Raw genomic sequence first — 20793 nt, forward strand, 5'->3', positions numbered from 1 at the left:
GGGGCCGAGTCGTCGTGTGGGAAGATTTGACTGTCAGGGTCTGTTGCCGTTCACTGCATGCATATTATTATAACCAATTAAGTATTAAAAAAAACAGTAAAACCCTTATTTAACTAATACGATCTGAGAGGAATTTGCAAACTGAAACTTTGAGGTGGAAAACTACTTTTTACTTTCTTTCAAACAGTAAAAATAAACTAAAAAACACACATCCTCAAATGAATTTGCTGTTCAGTGTGATAATGACAAGTAAAAGTAAATGATCAGGCTGCAAATTAGATTTAAAACATGTACTAAACAAACATGTTTTCTTCCATCTGGAGAACAAGATTTGTAGGTCAGTCCTCACTTTGTTTCCTCCAGTAGAAGTTCAGATCATCGGGTAAGAGGAGAAGTACCGATTCAGCTTGTTTACTCAGTAAAAGTAATCGAGTATCAGAGTCTCCCGAACATGAACACTGCTGTAATCTAAAACAGCTGTGTTTCATTAGAGCTGAAGAAATATGGTGCAATATAATATAATATAATTTATAATATAAATAATTCCTTGTGTTCTCTAATAAATATGAACTGTCGCTGATTAAACACAATGCTAGAATGTGTGTGTGTGTGTGTGTGTGTGTGTGTGTGTGTGTGTGTCCAGATGTGATGCAGAGACGTGAGGAAAATCTCACTTAACTTTCTCTGTAAAAACAAAGTTCAGTAATTTAATGAAAGATGAAATATTCCAGCGAGCGCTTGTCGAGCGTCGTGTCTCGCCGCGATGCCCGTCTGCCTTCCTGCCTGTAACGCAGTAATGACAGAGGTCGGAGCTTAACACGGAGTCAAATACAGCCTGTGTCTGCAGATCCAGCCAAACGCTTTTAATCTGTCCAAACATCGCTGGCTGTCCAGAAGTGTTTTCTTTCTGTTAGGTGTGGTTGCTGAGAGAGCAGAGTTTTCAGCGTGAGGCTCGTGTTCGAGGTGAAAACAACACAGGCCAAGACTTTCTGTTCTCTCTCTGTCCTTTTGTCTTCAAGCTATCGCTGTGTTCCCTGAGATTATTTGTTTGTTATACTTTCCTCCTCTCCGTTGCTGCAGGTCCGACTCTGACATGTTCCATTACATTAGTTAGATCTTAATCTTTAAATGCAGGAAGGTTATTCTGGACAAAGATGGTAGATTCCCCTTCCAGAGCATCAAAAACCAACAATTTTGGTCCACATTTTGGGCTGAATATGACCTAAAGCATCGATATTTGACCACCAAGGAATAAGATTCAACAATTAACTATGTTTCTCTAGAATCACCATCACTACCTTTAATAATATCTGTAATTCCTCCCCAAATTTGAGCTCTTAACGTGAGAATTTACATGAGTACAGAGCCAACATACCCCGGACATGTTCCTGTCACCTGACTCCAGTCGTCCTAACACTCGTCTTAACGCTAAACGTTCGCACTCGATAAATCAACCCGGGTTTTGCACATGTAGCCATGAGACCGATCACATGAAACTGGAGGTGTGTGCAACATCTGACCAATCACAGACATGGACAAATCTGCTGGCAGCAGAGCGTGATTCTTTACATAGAAGAGTAAACTATGATATTAGACGTTAAACACACAGTCGAGGCTAAAATCAACACAGCTGTCAAATGCATGAAGAACAGCTGATAGCGCCCCGTCATTAGACCTGTGGATTACATTAATGTGTTGCTGGATTCTTATCCAGGTCATTTCTTTGTCATTATAAAACACAGTGTTGCTTAATGAAATCAAACTTTATACATAAAGACGTGGTGCAACTTCTGAATTTGTGTCTGGGTGAAAGTAAAGAGCAGCAACACGATGGTGACGATGTGGTCGACTTTATAAACACTCGTCATCACCTGTGTGGACACCCAGCGTCACCTCGTCCCTGTCGGCCCAGAACAAGGTCCACCAGTCGCTGACCTCAGATGTTGTGCTGGAGACAGATCTGAGTTTGATATGAGTCTCGTTGGGTTTTAACTGAAACAGTAAAATCAACTCAGATGAATGGATCTAGTCCTGGATCCGTCCTTTATCTGGATCAGCACCAGCAGTTAATGAGGTCTGTTCTGGGATTAGGTCCATCCGTCTCGTGGTTTCTGTGTAATCCTCCAAACAGTCCAACCAACGTGGACCCAGGTGAAACCAGAACCTCCTCGGCCCGCGGTAATGAAAGCAGCTGATCGGTTCATCAGCATTCGACTGCACACAGTGAGAAGTCTCTGCTTCGTGTCCCGTCTTCCATCTAAAACCAATTTCTGATTGAATGTCTATGAATGTGATTTAAGCACTTTCTGGCAGCAGCTTAATCTCTTTCTCATGAATTCTAATGATTTCAGCTGAACTCCGTTTTGAAGGACCCGTCACCTGACGTGCTTTTGATGAAGAAACCGTTTGCGTTGTGAGACTGAAACCAAGTGAGGCCGAGAGGTTAAAGCTCCTCTGTCCTCCACCGACCTGCCGACGCTTCTGTGGCTGCTGGATTTCATTTTTGAAGCTTAACAACTGATTTCTTTCAGAGCGCCGACACCTCTGTGTAATCTGTAGAGTCTAAGACTTATCAATCAGGTGAGTGCGTCAGGAATCAGACTGCGGTGTTGTTTTAGTGTTTACTGTCTGACAGCTCAACATAACCTTATTTTGACCTGAAACAAATCAGTAATGACCTACGTATCCCGAACAGCAATCAACGAAATATGTCAATTTTCTTCAAGGTGTTATTTGTCAGATTGGCCGACAACAACAGTGCAGCTGCGTGTATCTCATCCGAGCGAGGTGCAGAACTGGAACAAGAGAGTTTTTGACTCTCAGCCCCATTTCATGCAGTCTTTCCTCTGGTGTCAGGGTGTTAATCATCCTTTGAAAGGTCTCTAGTCAGATGGCTTCTCTGGAGACAACTTTTACTTACCAGCAGCTCTCTAACTTGCTGCCTCGCTCCGCAACAACCTCTCCACCCTTTGGTGGCCCCAGTTTTTCACTCTGAGAAAATAAAGTCTGGCATGGATGTCAGTTTGTGTGTGTGTGTATGAAGGTGTGTGTGTGTGTTTGGGGTTGGCTCAGCTGCCTCCAGGCTCGCGGGGCAGCTGCAGGGGAATATCACAAGAAGTCACAGAACTTCCAAATGCATCAACAGATTTGCACAGTGGTTTTTGTTTGAAAGGTTGGTGACGAGCCAAAGGACGGCAGATTAACTGTCAACACCGTGTGGACATCTCGCTGTGATTGGCTCGGTTGTTTGTCCAGCTGGGATGAACCTGGTCAGTAAACAAGAATTTAAATCAGTGGAAGAATCAAAGGTGTGGAACATTTCAGGAGGACAGTAGATGGGCTGTAACGATGTGACTAGACGAGATGTTCTTGTAAAATTCATCCTCTAGATGTTCTGAACTGTCTTTTTGAAGCCACATACTGTCGAGACCTGCAGTACCACAGTCTCATCTGTCCTCTGTCTCTGTCCTTCTGTCTCTCTGGTAGACGAGTTTGGAGCTGAAGGTTTCTCAGGCCAGGATCTCTCCCTCAGAGGCTCCGTCAGAGGTGGGCCACCATCTGACCAGGATCAGGGTTTGGGTCCAGGTCCAGCCCCAGGAATCGGCTTCACTCCCAGTCCAGGATCAGGGGCATCGGGTCCTCCCACAACCAACTTCAACAACATCCAGATCCCACCAGGGGCCCACGCACCGGCCAACACTCCAGCCGAGCTGCCTCCACCCACAGGTCAGAACCAGAACCACAGACTTCCTGTATGATGTTATCTGCTTCTGAACTGAAGATGAACATGATCTAAGAAGCAGTCACACCTCTACTTCTAGGGCTTTTATTGTGAAAGGAACAACAACAGAAAGAGTCTGTGTGCATGTGCTGCAGATGTGATCAGAGTTAAATTTATCTGAGCTTTGTTTTAAGACCCTGGATGAAATGAAACTGTCATGACCGGATTATAAGATAATTAATAATAAGTGAGGACACATCTGTCTTTCTTTAGTTTGGACTCTGTAGTTTTTCCACACATCTGATTGAACTTTGTTTGGTTTTGTGGGGATACGATGAGCAGACCGAGCAGCTCACCACGATAAACTTACGCTGAGTTTTCTTAGCGTGATCTGCGATTAAAAAACGTCCGATCTCGACTTGTGTTATTACTTTTTGATATTCTGAAGAACAGGCTCTGCTTACGACACTCCGCTACGACATTTAAAGCCATGATATGTAGGTTTTCGTCTCCTCTGTGTGCTCCTCATCTTCCCTCTTCTAACGTCATGTTCGTGCTGCAGGAACATGTTGGTTGACAACAGCAGCTTCACTCTTTCAGTAGGAGTGAAGCTGCTGTGGTTCAGAAACTGAACAGAACTCAGCAACGCTTCAGTAAAAGAGCGAAACAGCTGTGATCTTTTAACTCCCTGCAAAGAGATGGTTTGTGATGACACACAACATTGTTGTGTCAAACCCAGTGATACAATATACTGATAATAATGTGCTGCTCATTACTGGATGGTGTTCCCAGTGTGCCATTATTCTGCCATTATCAATTATATAAACTGAAGGACAACATCTTCTTATCGTCTGTCTTGGAATCTCGTCTTCTCGCTAATTTCCCCTGATAGCCCGAGTACGTGACGTGTGTGTGTGTGTGTGTGTGTGTGTGTGTGTGTGTGTGTGTGTGTGTGTGTGTGTGTGCGCTCTCATGAGGATATACAGACGAAGGAGACTTTTCAAAGCGAGGGTCAGGTTTCATGTCTACGTTTCAGTCTGTGTGAAGTTTAATAACTGTAATTATTAGGAGGTCAACACGAGGATATTGAGTTATACAAAGTGTGTGTGTCTCTGCACACAGTGAAGACTTAATTGTACCCTGGAGATAAATCCAAAGAGTCCAAAGACAAAAGCTGACGTAGCTCGCTGCTGTCAAGGCGCTGTCGCCTCTCAAGTGTGTCCATGAGTGAGAGGAAGTCCAGTCTCTGTTTCCCAGACAAAGAGCAATCAAAGCATTGAGGGTGGGCTGGCAACATGAACACACACACACACACACACACAGTGTCGGGTGTTATCTGGCTGGCATTTAATCGCACGTTGCCGCTTGTGAGGAAAAGCTGATTGAATAAAAGAGAGAAGTTGACCTTGGTGTTGGTCCAGTCAGCGAACCTCGTCTCTGTTCACTCCCTGTGAGTGTTTCTGATAGTACGACTGTTATTGATCACCATATCTGCTGGCTGCAGTGTGTGAGAGCAGAGAGACAGGATGTGTGTTCGCACAATTTAGTTTCAGTCTCTGGGAAAATCTGGGAGAGATGCACTGATCCATCAGCCAGTTTTCTGCCTGATCAGCCGGTGTCAGAGACATCGGACTCTCTGCTGGAGCAGAACCAGCAGCCCAAACTGAAAGAAAGAAATGAGAGGGATATTTTCTTGTGCAGAAAGCTTTGCTCAGTGACAGATGAGTTTGTTTTGAGATTAGTTTGTGTGTAAGTGAGAGAAGTTCCTGCAACCTGATGTCATTTGGGAGAAAGTCCAAGTTATTCAAGAGTGTGAACATACAAGCTGCAAAAAAGTTTGTTTGCTTGCACATTATATCCCCACAAAAGCAACTAAAATCAGATGTGTGTGAATACTATGAGCTCCAAACTGAAACACTGCAGGGAGATGATGTCACCACCGTTTATTGATCCGTTATTGGTGCAAGAAGATGATTTCTGAGCTCGTATTTAATATTGTTTGTTCTGAAACTGTAAAGCGACGTGTGTCCTCTCTGTGAGGTAATCAAATATTTGTTTCTGATTCCAGCATGTTTCAGTTTATATGTAAAGTTGTAAGAACATCGTCAGGATAATATCTTGGATCATGAGTTGTGTTGGACGGTGCTCGTGCTCCCACGATTAAAACTGTATTAACTTTGGCTGCATTTCAGCTGAGCTAAACTGTCTCCGTTGCTCAGAATAACACCATTAAAATGATGATATGAATGATGTAATCAGAGTCATTAGACATTTAATTAATGATCAATATTCATAATAATCTGAAGTGTTTCTGTTCACCAGCAGAAGCAGCTAAACCAGTGCCTCTCCCTCGATCGGTGCCCGCGGTCGACCCCACACTGCTCAACGCCCAGCAGCAGGGTAAGAACACACACACACACACACACACACACACACACACACACACACACTCTCGCACACACACACACACACTCTCACACACACACACACACACACACACTCTCGCACACACACACTCACACCTTACACACCTTACACAACATGTTTTTTCTCTCTTTCCAGCCAACTTTCTCTTTAGTTCCTTAAAAACAGCTCCGTGAGCTTCGGCAGCTGCTGGAGTTTGAACACAAACTAAGCGAAGGTTCATTCACTCAGTCAGTGTTTCCAGTCTGGTATAGATTAGATTTTAAAATGCTGCTGCTCGTCCAAAAATGTCTCAGCAGTTTAGGGCCAAAATACATCTCACAGCTCTGTGGTCCGTGTGGAACCGCTCTGTTTATGTAGTGAAAAGTAAAAAATGTGAAGCTGAGCGTAGCTGGAATAAATTCCTGAGCCTGATCTCAAACTGCTTCTCATTCCAGCTTTCCTCCATTAAATTCTGACCGCTTTTCTTTCAGTCGTTACGTCTATTTTTACCTTCGCTGTGTCACCCTGCTGTTGGAGATTTTACACATCATCTCTGTTTGTGCAAACAAAGAAGCGCTCATAACGTCAAAAACACCCCTTCTGTTCTGTCACTGTCGTGTGAAACTTTATTTTCTGAGAAAGTGGTTTGAGTTTTAATGAGAGGACGGAAATGAAACGTTTAGCTGATGAGATAAAAAAAATCAGGAACCAGAATCAAAAGACGTGATTCAGATTTCTTCCTCATGTCCTGGAAGATGTTCAGGAGATGTTCCTCCTGCTGAGACATCGGACCCGCTCCTGATGACACGTTTACTGTCCCAGAAGAATGCAGGACGTCTGTATTCTGTATGTGTGTAGTTCAGACCTGAAGTGAGACATGAGCTGTGTGGGGAGAACATAAGCTCTGTTTGTGCTGAAGTGTTTACAGTGGCAGCTTTAACCGTCTCATGAATGTGTTTGAGCCTGAAACCTGAACCAGTGTTTGGACACGGCTTCATTACTAACTGGGTTATGAGATGGTGCCACGAACTAGACGCACTGTTTCCTCTGGTGAAAAAGTCGAGAGCCTGAGAACCTGTGTGGGTTTGACTCAGTCCTGCCGGTGTCGCAGTTCCTCGTGCACACTTCATGTATTTTAAGTTCCACGACGTCAGTGTTTAGAGTAGCTGGTAGAGGAGAGCGTCAGTCTGTCCGGCCTCTTCAACTACTAACACTTCTCATGTTAACTTGAGAGATTAAAGCCGATAACATTTTACTGAACTGAGGGTAAACAGTTCAGCTCCATTATAAAGTCCATTTAGTTCAATGTATTAATCTTTTTTAAAGTTGATAACTTGATGATTGAGCTGCAGCTCAGTCAGCCTGTGATGGATGAATAATGAATGATGAATAATGGTAAACCTCGGTGCAGCTCTTCAGCTGAACATCGTTGATTCTTTAGGACTTAATATAAAGGTGGAAACAGCTTTTTGTTGGTCTGTGTTTTTCTATAAAGATTAGGGTTGCGTGCTCAGCAGAAGCCATAACTGGATAAATAGGTGAGATGAATAATTCAGCCTCTTCAAGATTTGGTTGAGGCGTCGCTGCGACTCACTGACTGAGGAAAAGCACTTTCCTGCACTTTCCCTCCTCGCAGGAGAAGTCAGGCGTGGCCGATGAACTGTGCAGCTCAGGCAATTACACTTTTGTCTGATCGCTGCTACAAGTGAAATGAAAAAAGCTTCTTTGGGAAGAACATTAAGCCGCCGTCCGTGCAGATAAGTGAAGGGAAATGTTGCTCGCAGCGTTTCATTAAAACACATCAGGCAGTAAGTATTCATGAGCGGAGGGAAGAAACTTGTTAATGGATTCAGTCTGTAGTTTTTCTGTTTTGTCCAGATATAATGTGATGCAGAGCGACAGAGAATCATTCCTCTTGACAGAAGCCAACAAGCAGTGCTGATCAGCTGACGCAAATATTATGATTGACAGATCTCGAGTTTCATTTCTGTCAGAACTCATAAATGTTTGTGCAGCTCAGATGGTCTCAAACAACCCAGCTGAGAGCTGTCAGACGCGACAGCTCTGCAGGCTTCTTACACCTTCAGATAACGTGGATGTGATCTGACCGGCGCTTCAGCACCTGGAAGAGTCAGACAGCTGATGACTTTTATTGAAACGTCTGGTTGTTGTCCAGCTGTGTTCTGACCAGGATTTGAATGGAGACGGTTGCCAGGTGTGACATCACTGCTCGAGACGCTGCTTCACTGAGACGTCGGAACATTTCTCAGCCGTGTTTCAGTGACCTGACGACTCTTCCTCACTATAAAAAGAAGTTTTCTGGTGATTAAACCTGATCAGCTGCAGCTGTGCTCGTCCTCTCTGTGGAGCTGATGGATTTCTCCTCCTGAAAGCTGATTGTCAACCTGATTTTCGATTTTAAATGATGATGTCGTCTGTAGAGAACATTTTGAATGATTAGCACCTTTTTAGCGGCGTCCTCCTGCGATCGTCTCTCCTGGCGGAGGCTGCGTCTGCCTCCCACCGCTTCACTCGACTCAGTTTTCCGCTGTTTTCTCTCCTCCCTCTCTCAACCTTTTCCCGTCCTCGGGAGGATGCAGTCAGCAGATTTTTCAAGTCTTTTCCAGCTTTTTGGAGGAGAGGAGAGATGATCCAGGGAGATTAAGAGCTTATGGTGCAACATTATTCAATCATTTCTTGTCTTCTTTTTGTTGCTCTTCTCCAGGACGTTTGTTTTATGAGTGTGAGCGAGCCAACAGAGACATGATCTGTTGCTCTGTTCCTTCAGTCTGAGCTCCTTTATGAGGTCGCATCCCTGAGTCGTTTGGTGTCGTTATTATTTCATGTGCGAGACGTTAACCCTGCGAGCGAAGCGCCGGCTGTGTGGATCCTCAGATTTGTCCCTCCGGTTGCGTTGGTGGAAAGTTTTGAAGCGCTGCCTGCTGCGGTCGTGACTCCACAGTTTGACCAGAGAACAAACGCATCATCACACAGGACGTGTGGAGTGATGGTCAGGTGGTCGCTGCCCATCATCACCCTCAGTGGAGGTTACATCAGCTGTCTGACATCAGCAGGTCGTCTAGGATTCAGTTTCGAGTCTTGGTGTGAGCTTCATCTCTGAGCCACGTTTCCACTAATGGACGCTGAAGAGTCAAGTTAGAAAAGGTCGACGGGAAAGACCTGTCAGTGTTGACGCTCGCTCGAAGCTGCTTTTTTTCCAATCTTGGAAAAAAAGTTGAAGCACTGAACTGCAGAATGAGTTCTGATGGAGAACGTTTCACTCACACGACTGATCGGCTGTTTCCACTCCCCAGATATCTCCAGATTAATAACCAGATTCTCTTGTAGACACATGACAAGCTGCTCTGATGCCTCTTCTTCTTCTGTGGTGTCAAGTTGATGATGCAGATGAAGCCAAGATCACTTGTTCCTCTTTGTCAGTTTTCACCTCACGGCTGAGAAGTCGTCTGGTCCCAGTTTACGTACAAATATGAAACCTGTTCTCTTAAACTGGGTTTATTGATCCATGTGACACAGCAGTGGTGTTACCTCCTGGTCTGTAGCTGACGGTTCATGTTTCCTCACATTCACACTGAAACATGAAGCATCGGCTGTGGAAGCGGCTCTGCACAGTCGCTGAATATTATTCTCGGTACTGTGTGTGATTTTGTGCTGCCAGTCATTTCTCGCGGTGCAGATCTGCAGCCGTATGAATGGACGTGTTTGCTATGCGGAGCGCGTCTCATGTGCTGTTTGCAGAGCGCAGCGAGGCGGGATGGAGGGCGGCGGAGGTGTGGTTCAACTTAACGTCCTCCGGAGAGGAAAAGAGCAGGACGAAGGAGAGAAGAGAGAGAAACCAACAGAAACATCAGTCAGTCTATAAGTGTTGTTCCTCAGGTGACACAGACGATGAATCACATTTTATCTTTGAGAATATTAATGTTTCACCTCGTTATCAAGGACTCCGTCTTCACACCTGAACCGAGCAGCTTTCATCATCTGTACGTCAGAATTCATTCAGCCTCAGCAGAAATCACAGCGATGAATAGAGGAGGAGACGAGCGAGACGTGAGGAAGCACGTAATGAAAGGATGCAGGAGAGAAAAAGGTTTCGTCTGTTAGACTAACAGATGTTGTCCTGAGAGACGACGTTCAGTCGTTCACTATCAGATCTTACAGAGAAAAGATCGAGGCTGCAACTGACGAGAATCGAAATCTTCTTGGTTTATCGATTCGTTGTTTCGTCTATAAAATGTCAGAAACTGACGACATTCAAATGTCATAAAGGAGGAAATAAGCCAGAAATATTCACATTTAACAACCTGGAATCAGATTGACGTTTGTTTTTCTGATATATGTTCAGACAGATGAACAGATTGATTATTGCAGCTGGAAGAAAGAGAAGAGAAACATGTTGTGGTTCCTCCAGGGACTCTGATGGGTGGAGGGCCGCGAGTGTGACGAGCTGCAGGAGCAGAGTGAAGTAATGCAGTTTAAAGGAACAGTCCGAAAAAAAACCCAAAAACAAAAAGGAGAGTTCGGTCTTTGTGTCCCGTGTTGGTGGAAAGTCGTCGTCCACAACACGTCTCCACACTCGTCTGCTGTGATCATAAACTCACCTGACACGTTATTCGTAGCTTTGAGCTGCGGTCCAGCTCGTGGACCCTCCGTCACGCTAACACTGTTAGCTCAGCAGCTGCAGTCAAGCCTTCAGGTGTAAATCTGGTCTCAGATCAGGTTGTGATGTGTTCTCTGCTGCAGACTGTGATCACAGCAGACGAGCTGTGTGGAGACATCTGATGTTTTGCGGTTGTTACCTGGCAGGTCGGGCGTCTGATCCGGATCCTCCTGGGCGCCTCCCTTTGGAGGTTTCCTGGGAGGAGACCCGGGGCAGACCCAGAACTGGCTGGAGGGATTATCTGTCTCATCTGTTCTGGGAACGCCTCGGGATCCTCCAGCAGGAGCTGGAAAGTGTTGCTGGGGAGGAAGACGTCTGGAACATCCTGCTCCGGATTAGTGGATGAAGACAGACGGATGGACGAGACAAACTGCTCTGATTGGTTTCAGGTCGATATGACATCATCCGTCCAGCAGAGCAGCAGACTCACAAAACTCACAAAACTCACCACAGTGAAACTAGATTCTGTGTCTGCAGTTCATGTTTCTCGCCTCAGATGCTGACAGAATTATGTCCACTTGATCCAGGGATCTATATCTGCCTCGACACCGAGTCAGAGACGGAGGAAAGAAATCCAGACGATTCATTGAGTTAAATCATCAACAGAGGTCGATCAGAAGAATCTTAATTGACAAGTTTTGAGCAAAAATGACCGAAATTTACGAGAGTCTGTACGAGAGTCTGACGAGGCCGAGCTGAAGAACTGAAGCTCAGACGAGCTCGTGTTCAGATCAACGTGAAGCTGAGGAGGAACATCGTCAGACACACAGACCTGATGAGCTCACAGGTCAGAGGTCGACACCCGGGCTGGATTCAATACTGCAGAGATGAGGGACGCCACACACACACACACACACACACACACACACACACACACACACACACACACACACACACACACACACACACACACACACACACACACACACACACACACACACACACAGACACACACACGCACACACACACACACACACACACACACACAGACACACACACACACACACACACACACACACACACAGACACACACACGCACACACAGACACACACACACACACACACACACACACGCACACACACACACACACACAGAGCCGTCTTTGTTCTGAGCGTCTCAGGCGACACACGGCTCTGCAGCAGGTAGTTCTCATCATAAATTACCCACAATCCTCAGAGTGCTGACAGCTGATTATGGGCTGGTGGAGATGAGTTTCCATGACGCAGGTCCAAACGGACCTTCAAGTGTTCAGCAGGGAAGTTTTTCCTACAGAAGTCTGTCTGACGAGGAGGAACCGGACCGGAGCGTCGAGATTTCTGTTTCCAAAAACTCACTTTTCAGTTCGATCAGTCGATCGGCTCGTAACGATCGACGTCATCGTCCAACAACCTGCCGATTACTCACAATGAATCATTCAGTCTGTAAAGAGTTCAGCTCGGTTCTGTCCAACTAACAGTCCAGAACTCTTCAGTAACCGTCACAAATAAATCAGCATCGACGACACTGGAAACAACTTGATGAATGTAATACTGATGATTATCGATCAGAGAAGCCTCAGTGTTTTCCTATGTGATCACACTCAGATGGATGATCTGATTCTGAGTTTTGATGTTTCAGTATTTTCAGTCAGGTTGTTGCTGAGCGGAACAGATTTGTGTTCCTGCAGGATTAAAGTGGGATCAGATCATGTTGCAGCTTCACAGAGTGTCTGATGAGCTTCAGGATGTTTCATGAACTCATGTCTCTTGTCTTCCTCTCCTCCTCCTCCCTCACCCCTCCCTCCCTCCAGGCGGCGTCCATCTCACCCCGGAGGAGTTCACCAAGGCCCAGAAGTACTGCAAGTACGCGGGCAGCGCCCTGCAGTACGAGGACGTCGGCACGGCCATCCAGAACCTCCAGAAAGCCCTGAAGCTCCTCACCACGGGCAAAGAATGAAGCCTTTGTCCCGCTCCCATCTGATCCCTCCATCCCTCCTTCTCCTTCCAGACATCCCCCTCTTTTCTCCACAGCAGCGCCGCGCTATCTGCCACTGATCACACACACACACACACACACACACACTCTGAGCCGTGCTGTGAAGAGAGACGCTCAGCTCGCCGTCAGACGACATGATGGAAATCAGGCTTCAACAATGGCTGCCTGTGTCTGACACTGACTGACTGACTGACGGACAGACGGACGCGCCGACTCTTTCTTGTATTATTACCACTAGAAATCGTCGTTGTGCTTCTGAGTCGCAGCTCGAATCTCAGTTTGACTAAACAGTCTCACCTCATCTCGTCCACTTGGTCCTGAGCTCTGAGGCTTTTCCCTGCAGTGATGTTGCTGCTGTGTGAAGACGCTGCAGAGCTTCAAATCTTCTGTATCTGTAACCTGACGTTAGAAAAACACATCAGTGGTCAGACTGTTCTGGATCCAATCAGCCGGTCGAGTTAAATCCCTGATGCATCGCAGTCGCTCACCTCCACCTTCAACATCCACCCGACAGTTAGATATAACTGCTGCACGTGCTGACTCGTAGTATAAACAGTCATCATCCATCATCCAACATCATCTGACTGAAATGTTAAAATGGCCCCAACAATGTCTTCAGTTTTAATTTTGACAGGCATGCTAGCTTTTCCATCTGTTTCCAGTCTTTATGCTAAGCTATGCTAACGATCACCTGTTGACTTTCTGACCCGACACTCGACTAACCAGGACACTAAAATACGACCGACTCGTTTCTACATTCAGACACGTTGAGTTTAAATGTTGGACTGACTGAGGAGCTAACTGAGACGAATCTTTCTGACCCCGGAACACATTTGTGTCTCTGTATGTTTCAGTTCCAGCTCGTTATCATTAACGTAACCACATGTTTACAATCAGAGTGAATCAAGCTGCTGTGGAGGTGTTGGAGGGTCAGCAGGGGGCGCTCATCCACAGATCATCCTCTGACTTCTGCTGTCTCGGAGTCGTTTGTCTTGTAGCTTCACTTCCTGTGTGGATGATTAATATTTGTGGGCAGAAGTTTTTCTTTCTGGTTTCTATTTAACACTTCAGACTTTATTTTAGTGGGACTTTAAAGCTTTTCACAAACCTGCAGTCAGATGTCGACATCAGAGTGACTCCAAACAATTTGAATAAAATATTTGAACTGTTGTTTGTGTTGTTGAGTTTTTTTTCTAAAGTTCAGATATAAAAACTGTGAACTGACAACAAAAAACAACCTGAACGTCTTCATCATGTCTCAGCTCTGTGTTACAGTTATTACAGATCATCAGGACTCAGAGCTGAGCAGCAGCTACATGTCAGCTAACATTAGCTCAGCAGACGTTCAGTTCACAGCTTCACTGCAGCCACGAATTAAAAAAGGATCAGAATGAGGATAAACAATTTGTACGTACGAACATCCAGAGTGATGTTTCAGCAGGACAGCAGGTCTGAGTTCGTCCCTCATGATGTTCGTCTGAGGTTCTTACAGGAAACAAAAGTGTGATTACACATTCAAACCTCTGACGTGTCTTTAACTCTTCTCTGAATATGAAGATATCAGTGACAATACTCACAGGTCTCTTCTCTTCTCTCGTCTCTTCTCCTCCATACAGTCTTAGTGACGCCTCGACTCTCAGTAAACTGAATGTTGGACCAGGATTGGCTCTAAACTCTCGGTGACATCACAGATTATGCTCGTAGGCCCCGCCTCTTAAAATCTGATCATCAGTGAAAACACATCAGCTGCTCAGCTGCAGGAAGAAGAAGAAGAAGCAGAGATCAGATCAGAGGAAGTTTAAGAGATAAAAGTTCTGTGAGGATTTATTGTGTCTTTGTTTTAGTAACTGAAATGTCACAAAGATTCAGACACAGATTGAAATGTGGAACAGAATCTGTGAAATGAGGAATTTTAATGTGACACGATTCTTCTGGCAGTGAAGTGATGCCTGGACTGACTCCGGTCCTGGACTCCGGTCCTGGACTCTGACTCCGGTCCTGGACTCTGACTCCGGTCCTGGACTCTGACTCCGGTCCTGGACTCTGGACTCTGTGTTCAGTCCTCGCTCGTAAACCTGTTCTGGTTTATTTTCTGCTGTTTTTCTGCCAGGGACAAAAAGTTTTCTTTTCATATACGTTACGTAATCGTGCTCTTTGCTGAGCAGATCTCTTCCTCTCATCGTGGTTTCAGAGTCCGGGTCCGGTCTGCAGTTCTGGGCACACAAACACACCTTCTGTTGGGTTCATGTAGAGAAGCTGCAGGAGGCTCAGAGCTCAGTCCAGATCAGAGTTTCATCATCATCATGAACATCTGAACATCCTGCAGTCACATTTAGAAAGATTATATTCAGTTAGTGTTCAGTTACATTCAATGACAGCTGAAATAATCCGACATCACATCGCTCCTCTCTGAGTCCCACAGAGGAGACCTGCCGACCCCTCAGATCGGGTCGGGCTGTTCTGGTCGCTCCAAAGTCGAGATTCAACACTTGAGGTCGGCTGATTATCAGAAGCCAAACAGCCTGAAAGCTGATGTTTATGTCCCAGATTCATTTACAGTGCAAACGATCATTTCAAACAACCAGTGATGAAATAAACCAAAGTACAGTTTCCTCAACTTACTTGTAACTACGCTTACGGACTCACTTTGGTCCTCTGGAGCCAGAATCAAAGTGTTTTAGACGTTTGTTCGACATCCAGGTGACGTCCAGGTGACGTCCAGGTGACGTCCTCTCAGGGTTCGAGATTAAAGGTTTTACTCTGTAACGTTAAACATCTTTTTAACTTCAGTCACTGATGGACAAATTTGACTTGATGCAGCAAAAACTAGAGAATCTAACCTCAGCAGCTGCATGAGGTGTGAACGTTACCTGCTGAGCTGCTCATCAGATTTATTAAATACCATGTTTGATATTCTCGATATAAATCTGATGAGTAGCTCTGCAGGTAAAGTTCACACCTCATGCAGCGGTTGAGGTTGAGGTTGAGGCTTGAACGCTGAGAAGACGTCAGACAGACGTCAGACAAACGTCCAACAAACGTCTTCTCAACGTCGTCAGAGACGCTGAACTGACGTCTTCTGGATTTGTTTCCGTCGGTGAACGAGGTGACGACGGAGAGTTATTCTGCAGAGATCGATGCAAATTTCCTCGTCCTCCTCGTCCTCCGGCCTCGACTCTGAGCGTCAGTCAGGATGTTCCTGCCTGATAAAAGCGTCAGAGGCAAATGAGACGCAGCTGTTTGTTCAGTGTCTCCATTGTCCTGCTCGTTTATCACTGAGCGTTTATCAGATGAGACTCGCGGGTGAACGTCACTGATGAACACGTGACTTCACTCTGCAGCGCCGACAGACTCAACCTGTCGCATACGAACACTTAAGATCCTGTCAGCCTGATTTTACTGATCGATAAATACAACGATGCAGATATCAATGATCTGTGTTCCCTCTCACCTGTCGAGTGATTTGTTGCTGCAGACTGTTCTGATGAGCTGAAGGTTCAAATTTAAAACTTTTATTTAAAGCTCCAAGAAAGAAAAGCAGTGACGTGTCTGATCAGAAGTCATGACCCGACACTGAAGACGATCCTCAACAGGTTCATGTTGGAACTGTTTTCTAGCTTGTTAGCTAGCTCGGTTAGCTTGTTAGCCGGCTCAGTTAGCTTGTTAGCCGGCTCGGTTAGCTTGTTAGCTCGCTGGTTACAGTCAGTCGATGTTTGAATTTCTCGACTGACTTCAGTGAGTTGGTTTATATTTCAGGATCTTTGACCTCCAGTTGTTCATAATCTCCAGAGATTTCAGCTGAATTTTACTCTCTAATCTTTTGTGCGTTTCCTCATGAAGCCCTGAATAAAACAGTCACAGGTGAAAGAGGGCGGAGCTTACTGAGGACCGTGGCACTGATCACCTCCATACAGGATGAAACCAGTAATTTGGCTTCGTTAAGTAGAACTGAGAGGTTTCATGAGAACATTGATATTCAGTTGAAGTTATTTTATTATGTTCATTATTAATATTAACATCTGTGTTAACTGATAGAAGACAGCAGACAGGATGAACATCAGTTACAGTAACATGATGAACACATGGAGTCAAACATCAGGACAGAAAACAGGAAACTGTTCACGTTCTGCAGGTTTTCTGCTTCTTCACCTCAAACTGTAGCTGGCTGACATTTTATTTTGAAAATACGGCCTGATATCTGTCTGGCTGTATTTATTTTGCCAACCTGACCGGAAGTGTTTTGTTCCGTCTCGACTCCGCTTCGCCTCCGAACGTTCAGACTGCGACAGCTTCACACCGCCCACCGCCGCCGGAGGGTCCGGATCAGTGAAACGAACACACCCGAGCATCTCTCCTCTCCCTCCCTCCCGCTCTCTCTCTCTCTCTCTCTCTCTCTCTCTCTCTCTCTCTCTCTCTCTCTCTCTCTCTCTCTCTCTCTCAGTCGCTCCATCTCTCTCCAAACTTTTGGACACTTTTACGCGCGGCCGCTGCGCACTTTGGATTTTGTTTCTCCGGACTCTGAAAACCTGGTCGAGTCTGATCCGGACTGGTTTCTGAGATCCTGTGCGGGGGGAGAATGATCCTGCAGGGGGACCAGCTGCCGCTGCAGTGAAAACATGTGAGTCCTCCAACATTCATGTTCAACTTTTCTCCTCTTCTGCTCCGCGCTGACGCGTCTGTGCGCTCCGCTCTCCTCCCGCAGGCTCCGCGTCTTTTCTTCCTCCTGAGACATGTTGATGTGAAACTTTCATTCTGAGCTTTGATTTCTTTGTTTTCTTCTTAAATCTGCTGGAACATCAAGCACATTGATCCAAAGTGACGCGCGGCGGCTCGTCGATCCCGCTCAGTTTTCATTTTACGCACCGATGAATTTAACTCGAGCTGGATTTCTGCTTCTGTCTGTGATGTTCACGAGTCAGTAGAAGTTGTGACTTTGTGTCTGAGCTGAAGTTTGACTGAAGACTCGTGTTCTGGTTCTGACCCGAGAGCTCAACTCGCTGGAAAAAGAAAAAAACCTGAGTTTCCATGATGTCGCTGGCTGCTCCTATAGCTGCACATGTTTACAGTCTGCTCAGAGTCAGACAGACACACAAGTCTGTAGGAACATTAGTCAGAAAAGTTTCATTTGTCTTCGATCCAAACGACCTTTGTGGCCCTGTTGGTTCTGTTCAAACTGCTGTGAACAGTCAGAACTCCAGAAACTCAGTCCAGTAAATCCTCACAGGAAGATTCTGTGTGTTGGTTCATCAGCAGCAACTTTAACTGAATCACTGATGAACTTTATCATTCAGTGTTTCTGTCATGTGAGTGAATCAGATTGACGATTCAACACTTTACTGTGAAACCAACGAGACCGAATGAAATAAAACACATGAAATTCTTAAAAAGAAGAAGAAGAAGAAGAAAACAACAGAACACAGACGGTTCTGAGAGACGAGCCGCCAGCGAGCAGCCAGATGAAGATCAGAGAGATAATGTCACTCAACATGAAGCTAACAGAGCTTCACATGAAAACACAGACAGCTGCACTTCAGATACCAAACAGATAGAAACTACAGATGAGCGACGATCAGCTGACTCTCGTCACCGACACCCATAAGATAACTGATCATAGAAACTTTATGTTTTATCTGATATTCCAGCTGTGATCAGACTTCCTCCCCTCGAGCTGCTCTTCAGTCCAGTGACCACGTGTGGGGTTCTGGTCTACGTTGCCTGGTTCTGGTCTACGTTGCGTGGTTCTGGTCTACGTTACCTGGTTCTGGTCTACGTTGCGTGGTTCTGGTCTACGTTGCCTGGTTCTGGTCTACGTTGCCTGGTTCTGGTCTACGTTACCTGGTTCTGGTCTACGTTGCGTGGTTCTGGTCTATGTTGTGTGGTTCTGGTCTACGTTGCCTGGTTCTGGTCTACGTTGCGTGGTTCTACACAGCTGCAGTTTGTTCTTCTTCTCTGTGTTTATTGGCTGCTCACAGATCAGTTGTACAGGTGTGCAGCAGCACCTGCTGCTCTGTTTCTGCGTCGCGGCAGAACTGATGTTCCATCAACAGCTGTAGATCCTTATTGATTGGAAACATTGATCACCGTCAGTTCTACAGAACCCTCCAGGATGTGTTTGTTTGGGGCGGTGCTGTCAGGTGTTGGCGTGTTGAGGATGAGTTCAGGTGGTCCGATGGTCCGGAGCCGGCTGATACGAGCCGGACCAGAACATCACGTATGTAAGAATTCAGCGAGAACATGGAAGGAAGCTGCAGGAACAAATCAACACATCCTGTTTGTACCCTGATGTGTTTCCTGCTGAGGTCATTTGTGAGCTCACCTGGTGATATATGTATGTATATATATGATACTGTCACAGTATCAACACGGAGCTGTTTGGTCAGAATATTGTGACATCAGCACAGATGGAGGGACGAAGGGACGAACGTATCAGCATAACATCTGCTGAATCTACAGGACGAGCTGAATAAAGAAGAGTTAGTGAGAGAAATCGTTCCCAGAGTTTATAAAGTGCCTCCAAACTCAACGACTCACTAAACCGAGTGATTTGTTAATGGAGTCTGGTGCCTTTCTCCTCCTCGTCCCCTGCTGGCTGCAGATGACGTGGCTGCTCTGACAGACGGCATGTTTGAAAATGTTGTGAATGATTGTGACTAACGATCAGAATCACGTGGCCCGGACCGCTCGGGTCAGTATGAACATCATGAACGTGGTCTTTGCAGTTCCTGCGTCCTGATGTTTGACGTTCTCGCTCAGTTTGAACATTTCTGATTTGAGGAGATTTCAGAATCTGACATGACTTTCAGCTCCGTTCCGCTGAGATGAGAACCTGCCCGGATGTTGAACGAGGGTATTAGAGTTAAAGCTGCGCTCGGCTCGTCTGCAGCGAGCCGATTGTGCTGCGACTTTATCAAAGGAAGTGTTGTTGGAGGTGGAGGCGGCACTGCCAGCTGTTACACAACCTGAGAAGGCGATACGCCCAGAAAACATGTTTGCCGTCCCTGAAGGCCAAACTCTTAAACAAACTGTCTTTAAGAGGTGACGTCAGAGAACATCCTGCTGACAGCAAGTGTGTGTGTGTGTGTGTGTGTGTGTGTGTGTGTGTGTGTGTGTGTTACCTGTCCACCAGGTGAACAGGGTGCACGTCTCTGACACTGATGAGATCAGCGGGAGCTCTGTGACGGTGGGGTCAGGAGGTGCATGGAGGAATGTGCTCTAATTAAAGCTGCAGCTGCAGGTGGAGTCGATCCTGATGACGGAGGTGTTTATCATCAGACACCCTCCATCTTCTGGCTGCAACATGAAGTGGAGCTGAAACAGAGAACAAGTTCCACCTTCTCAAACCCGAACATGAGAACACGAGCCTGCTGATGGGATCTGTGTCCTTACAGTGAGGCTGAAGTCTGTTGTGTTGGAAACAGCTGGTATGTTCAGGATCCTCCGGCTGCAGACGTCTGTGATTCAGGGTTCAGGTTTCTGAAGCGTGTAGTTTGTGTCTGCTGGATGTGGAAATGAACCACAGCGTGATGACGTGTGTTCAGTCAACACTTTAAGATGTTTGTGTGTGTTGGTTTTGGTTCCAGCTTCTTAAATGTGAAGATCAGCTGTAGTTCTTGGTCTTTTCTGACAGCAGATGAAGCGTCTTTGTGTTTTGGACTGTTGGTCAGACAAAAGAAGGAATTCAACGACGTCACTTTGAGTTGTGGGAAATAAGGAGGAGCATTTTTAACTTGAACTTGCAGTAATGAGCAGAAAACACAGCGCTCAAACATCCTGCTACGTAACAATCATTATAGTGCTGTCGGCGGGCGGTGAGCTCCATTTAAATCTTCTCAGCACAGAGTGAAGATTCACATCCTCGAGTGTGACGGCAGGTCGACTGCAGATTTGACTCGTCTGAAGCTCAGACCTCCACCAACACTGACAGATCTGATTCAAATCCACCAACGCACCACAATAGATATGAATGAAAGTCTGATGAGACTCAGATTATAACCTGAATCAAGTCACTGTTGA

At 45.8% G+C, this 20793-nt stretch overlaps 2 protein-coding genes across 4 annotated transcripts in view; both read left to right on the forward strand.

The window, feature by feature from the left end:
• vta1 (vesicle (multivesicular body) trafficking 1) overlaps positions 1-13950 on the forward strand; it is a 42957-nt gene extending 29007 nt beyond the window's left edge. Inside the window, exons 6-8 of one of the 2 annotated variants that reach the window (XM_037086946.1) lie at positions 3487-3726; positions 6044-6121; positions 12596-13950. In XM_037086946.1, coding sequence (XP_036942841.1) covers positions 3487-3726; positions 6044-6121; positions 12596-12741 — 464 coding nt within the window. In that variant the 3' untranslated portion in view covers positions 12742-13950. The remainder of the gene's footprint in view (positions 1-3486; positions 3727-6043; positions 6122-12595) is intronic. The other variant, XM_037086947.1, reaches the window with a different exon arrangement.
• A 3177-nt stretch (positions 13951-17127) lies between these two features.
• adgrg6 (adhesion G protein-coupled receptor G6) overlaps positions 17128-20793 on the forward strand; it is a 71358-nt gene continuing 67692 nt past the window's right edge. Inside the window, exon 1 of one of the 2 annotated variants that reach the window (XM_037086833.1) lies at positions 17128-17398. In XM_037086833.1, the coding sequence (XP_036942728.1) occupies positions 17397-17398 (2 nt within the window). In that variant the 5' untranslated portion in view covers positions 17128-17396. The remainder of the gene's footprint in view (positions 17399-20793) is intronic. The other variant, XM_037086834.1, reaches the window with a different exon arrangement.

The sequence above is a fragment of the Acanthopagrus latus genome, chromosome 22 (assembly GCF_904848185.1).
Source record: "Acanthopagrus latus isolate v.2019 chromosome 22, fAcaLat1.1, whole genome shotgun sequence".
Lineage (NCBI taxonomy): Eukaryota > Metazoa > Chordata > Actinopteri > Spariformes > Sparidae > Acanthopagrus > Acanthopagrus latus.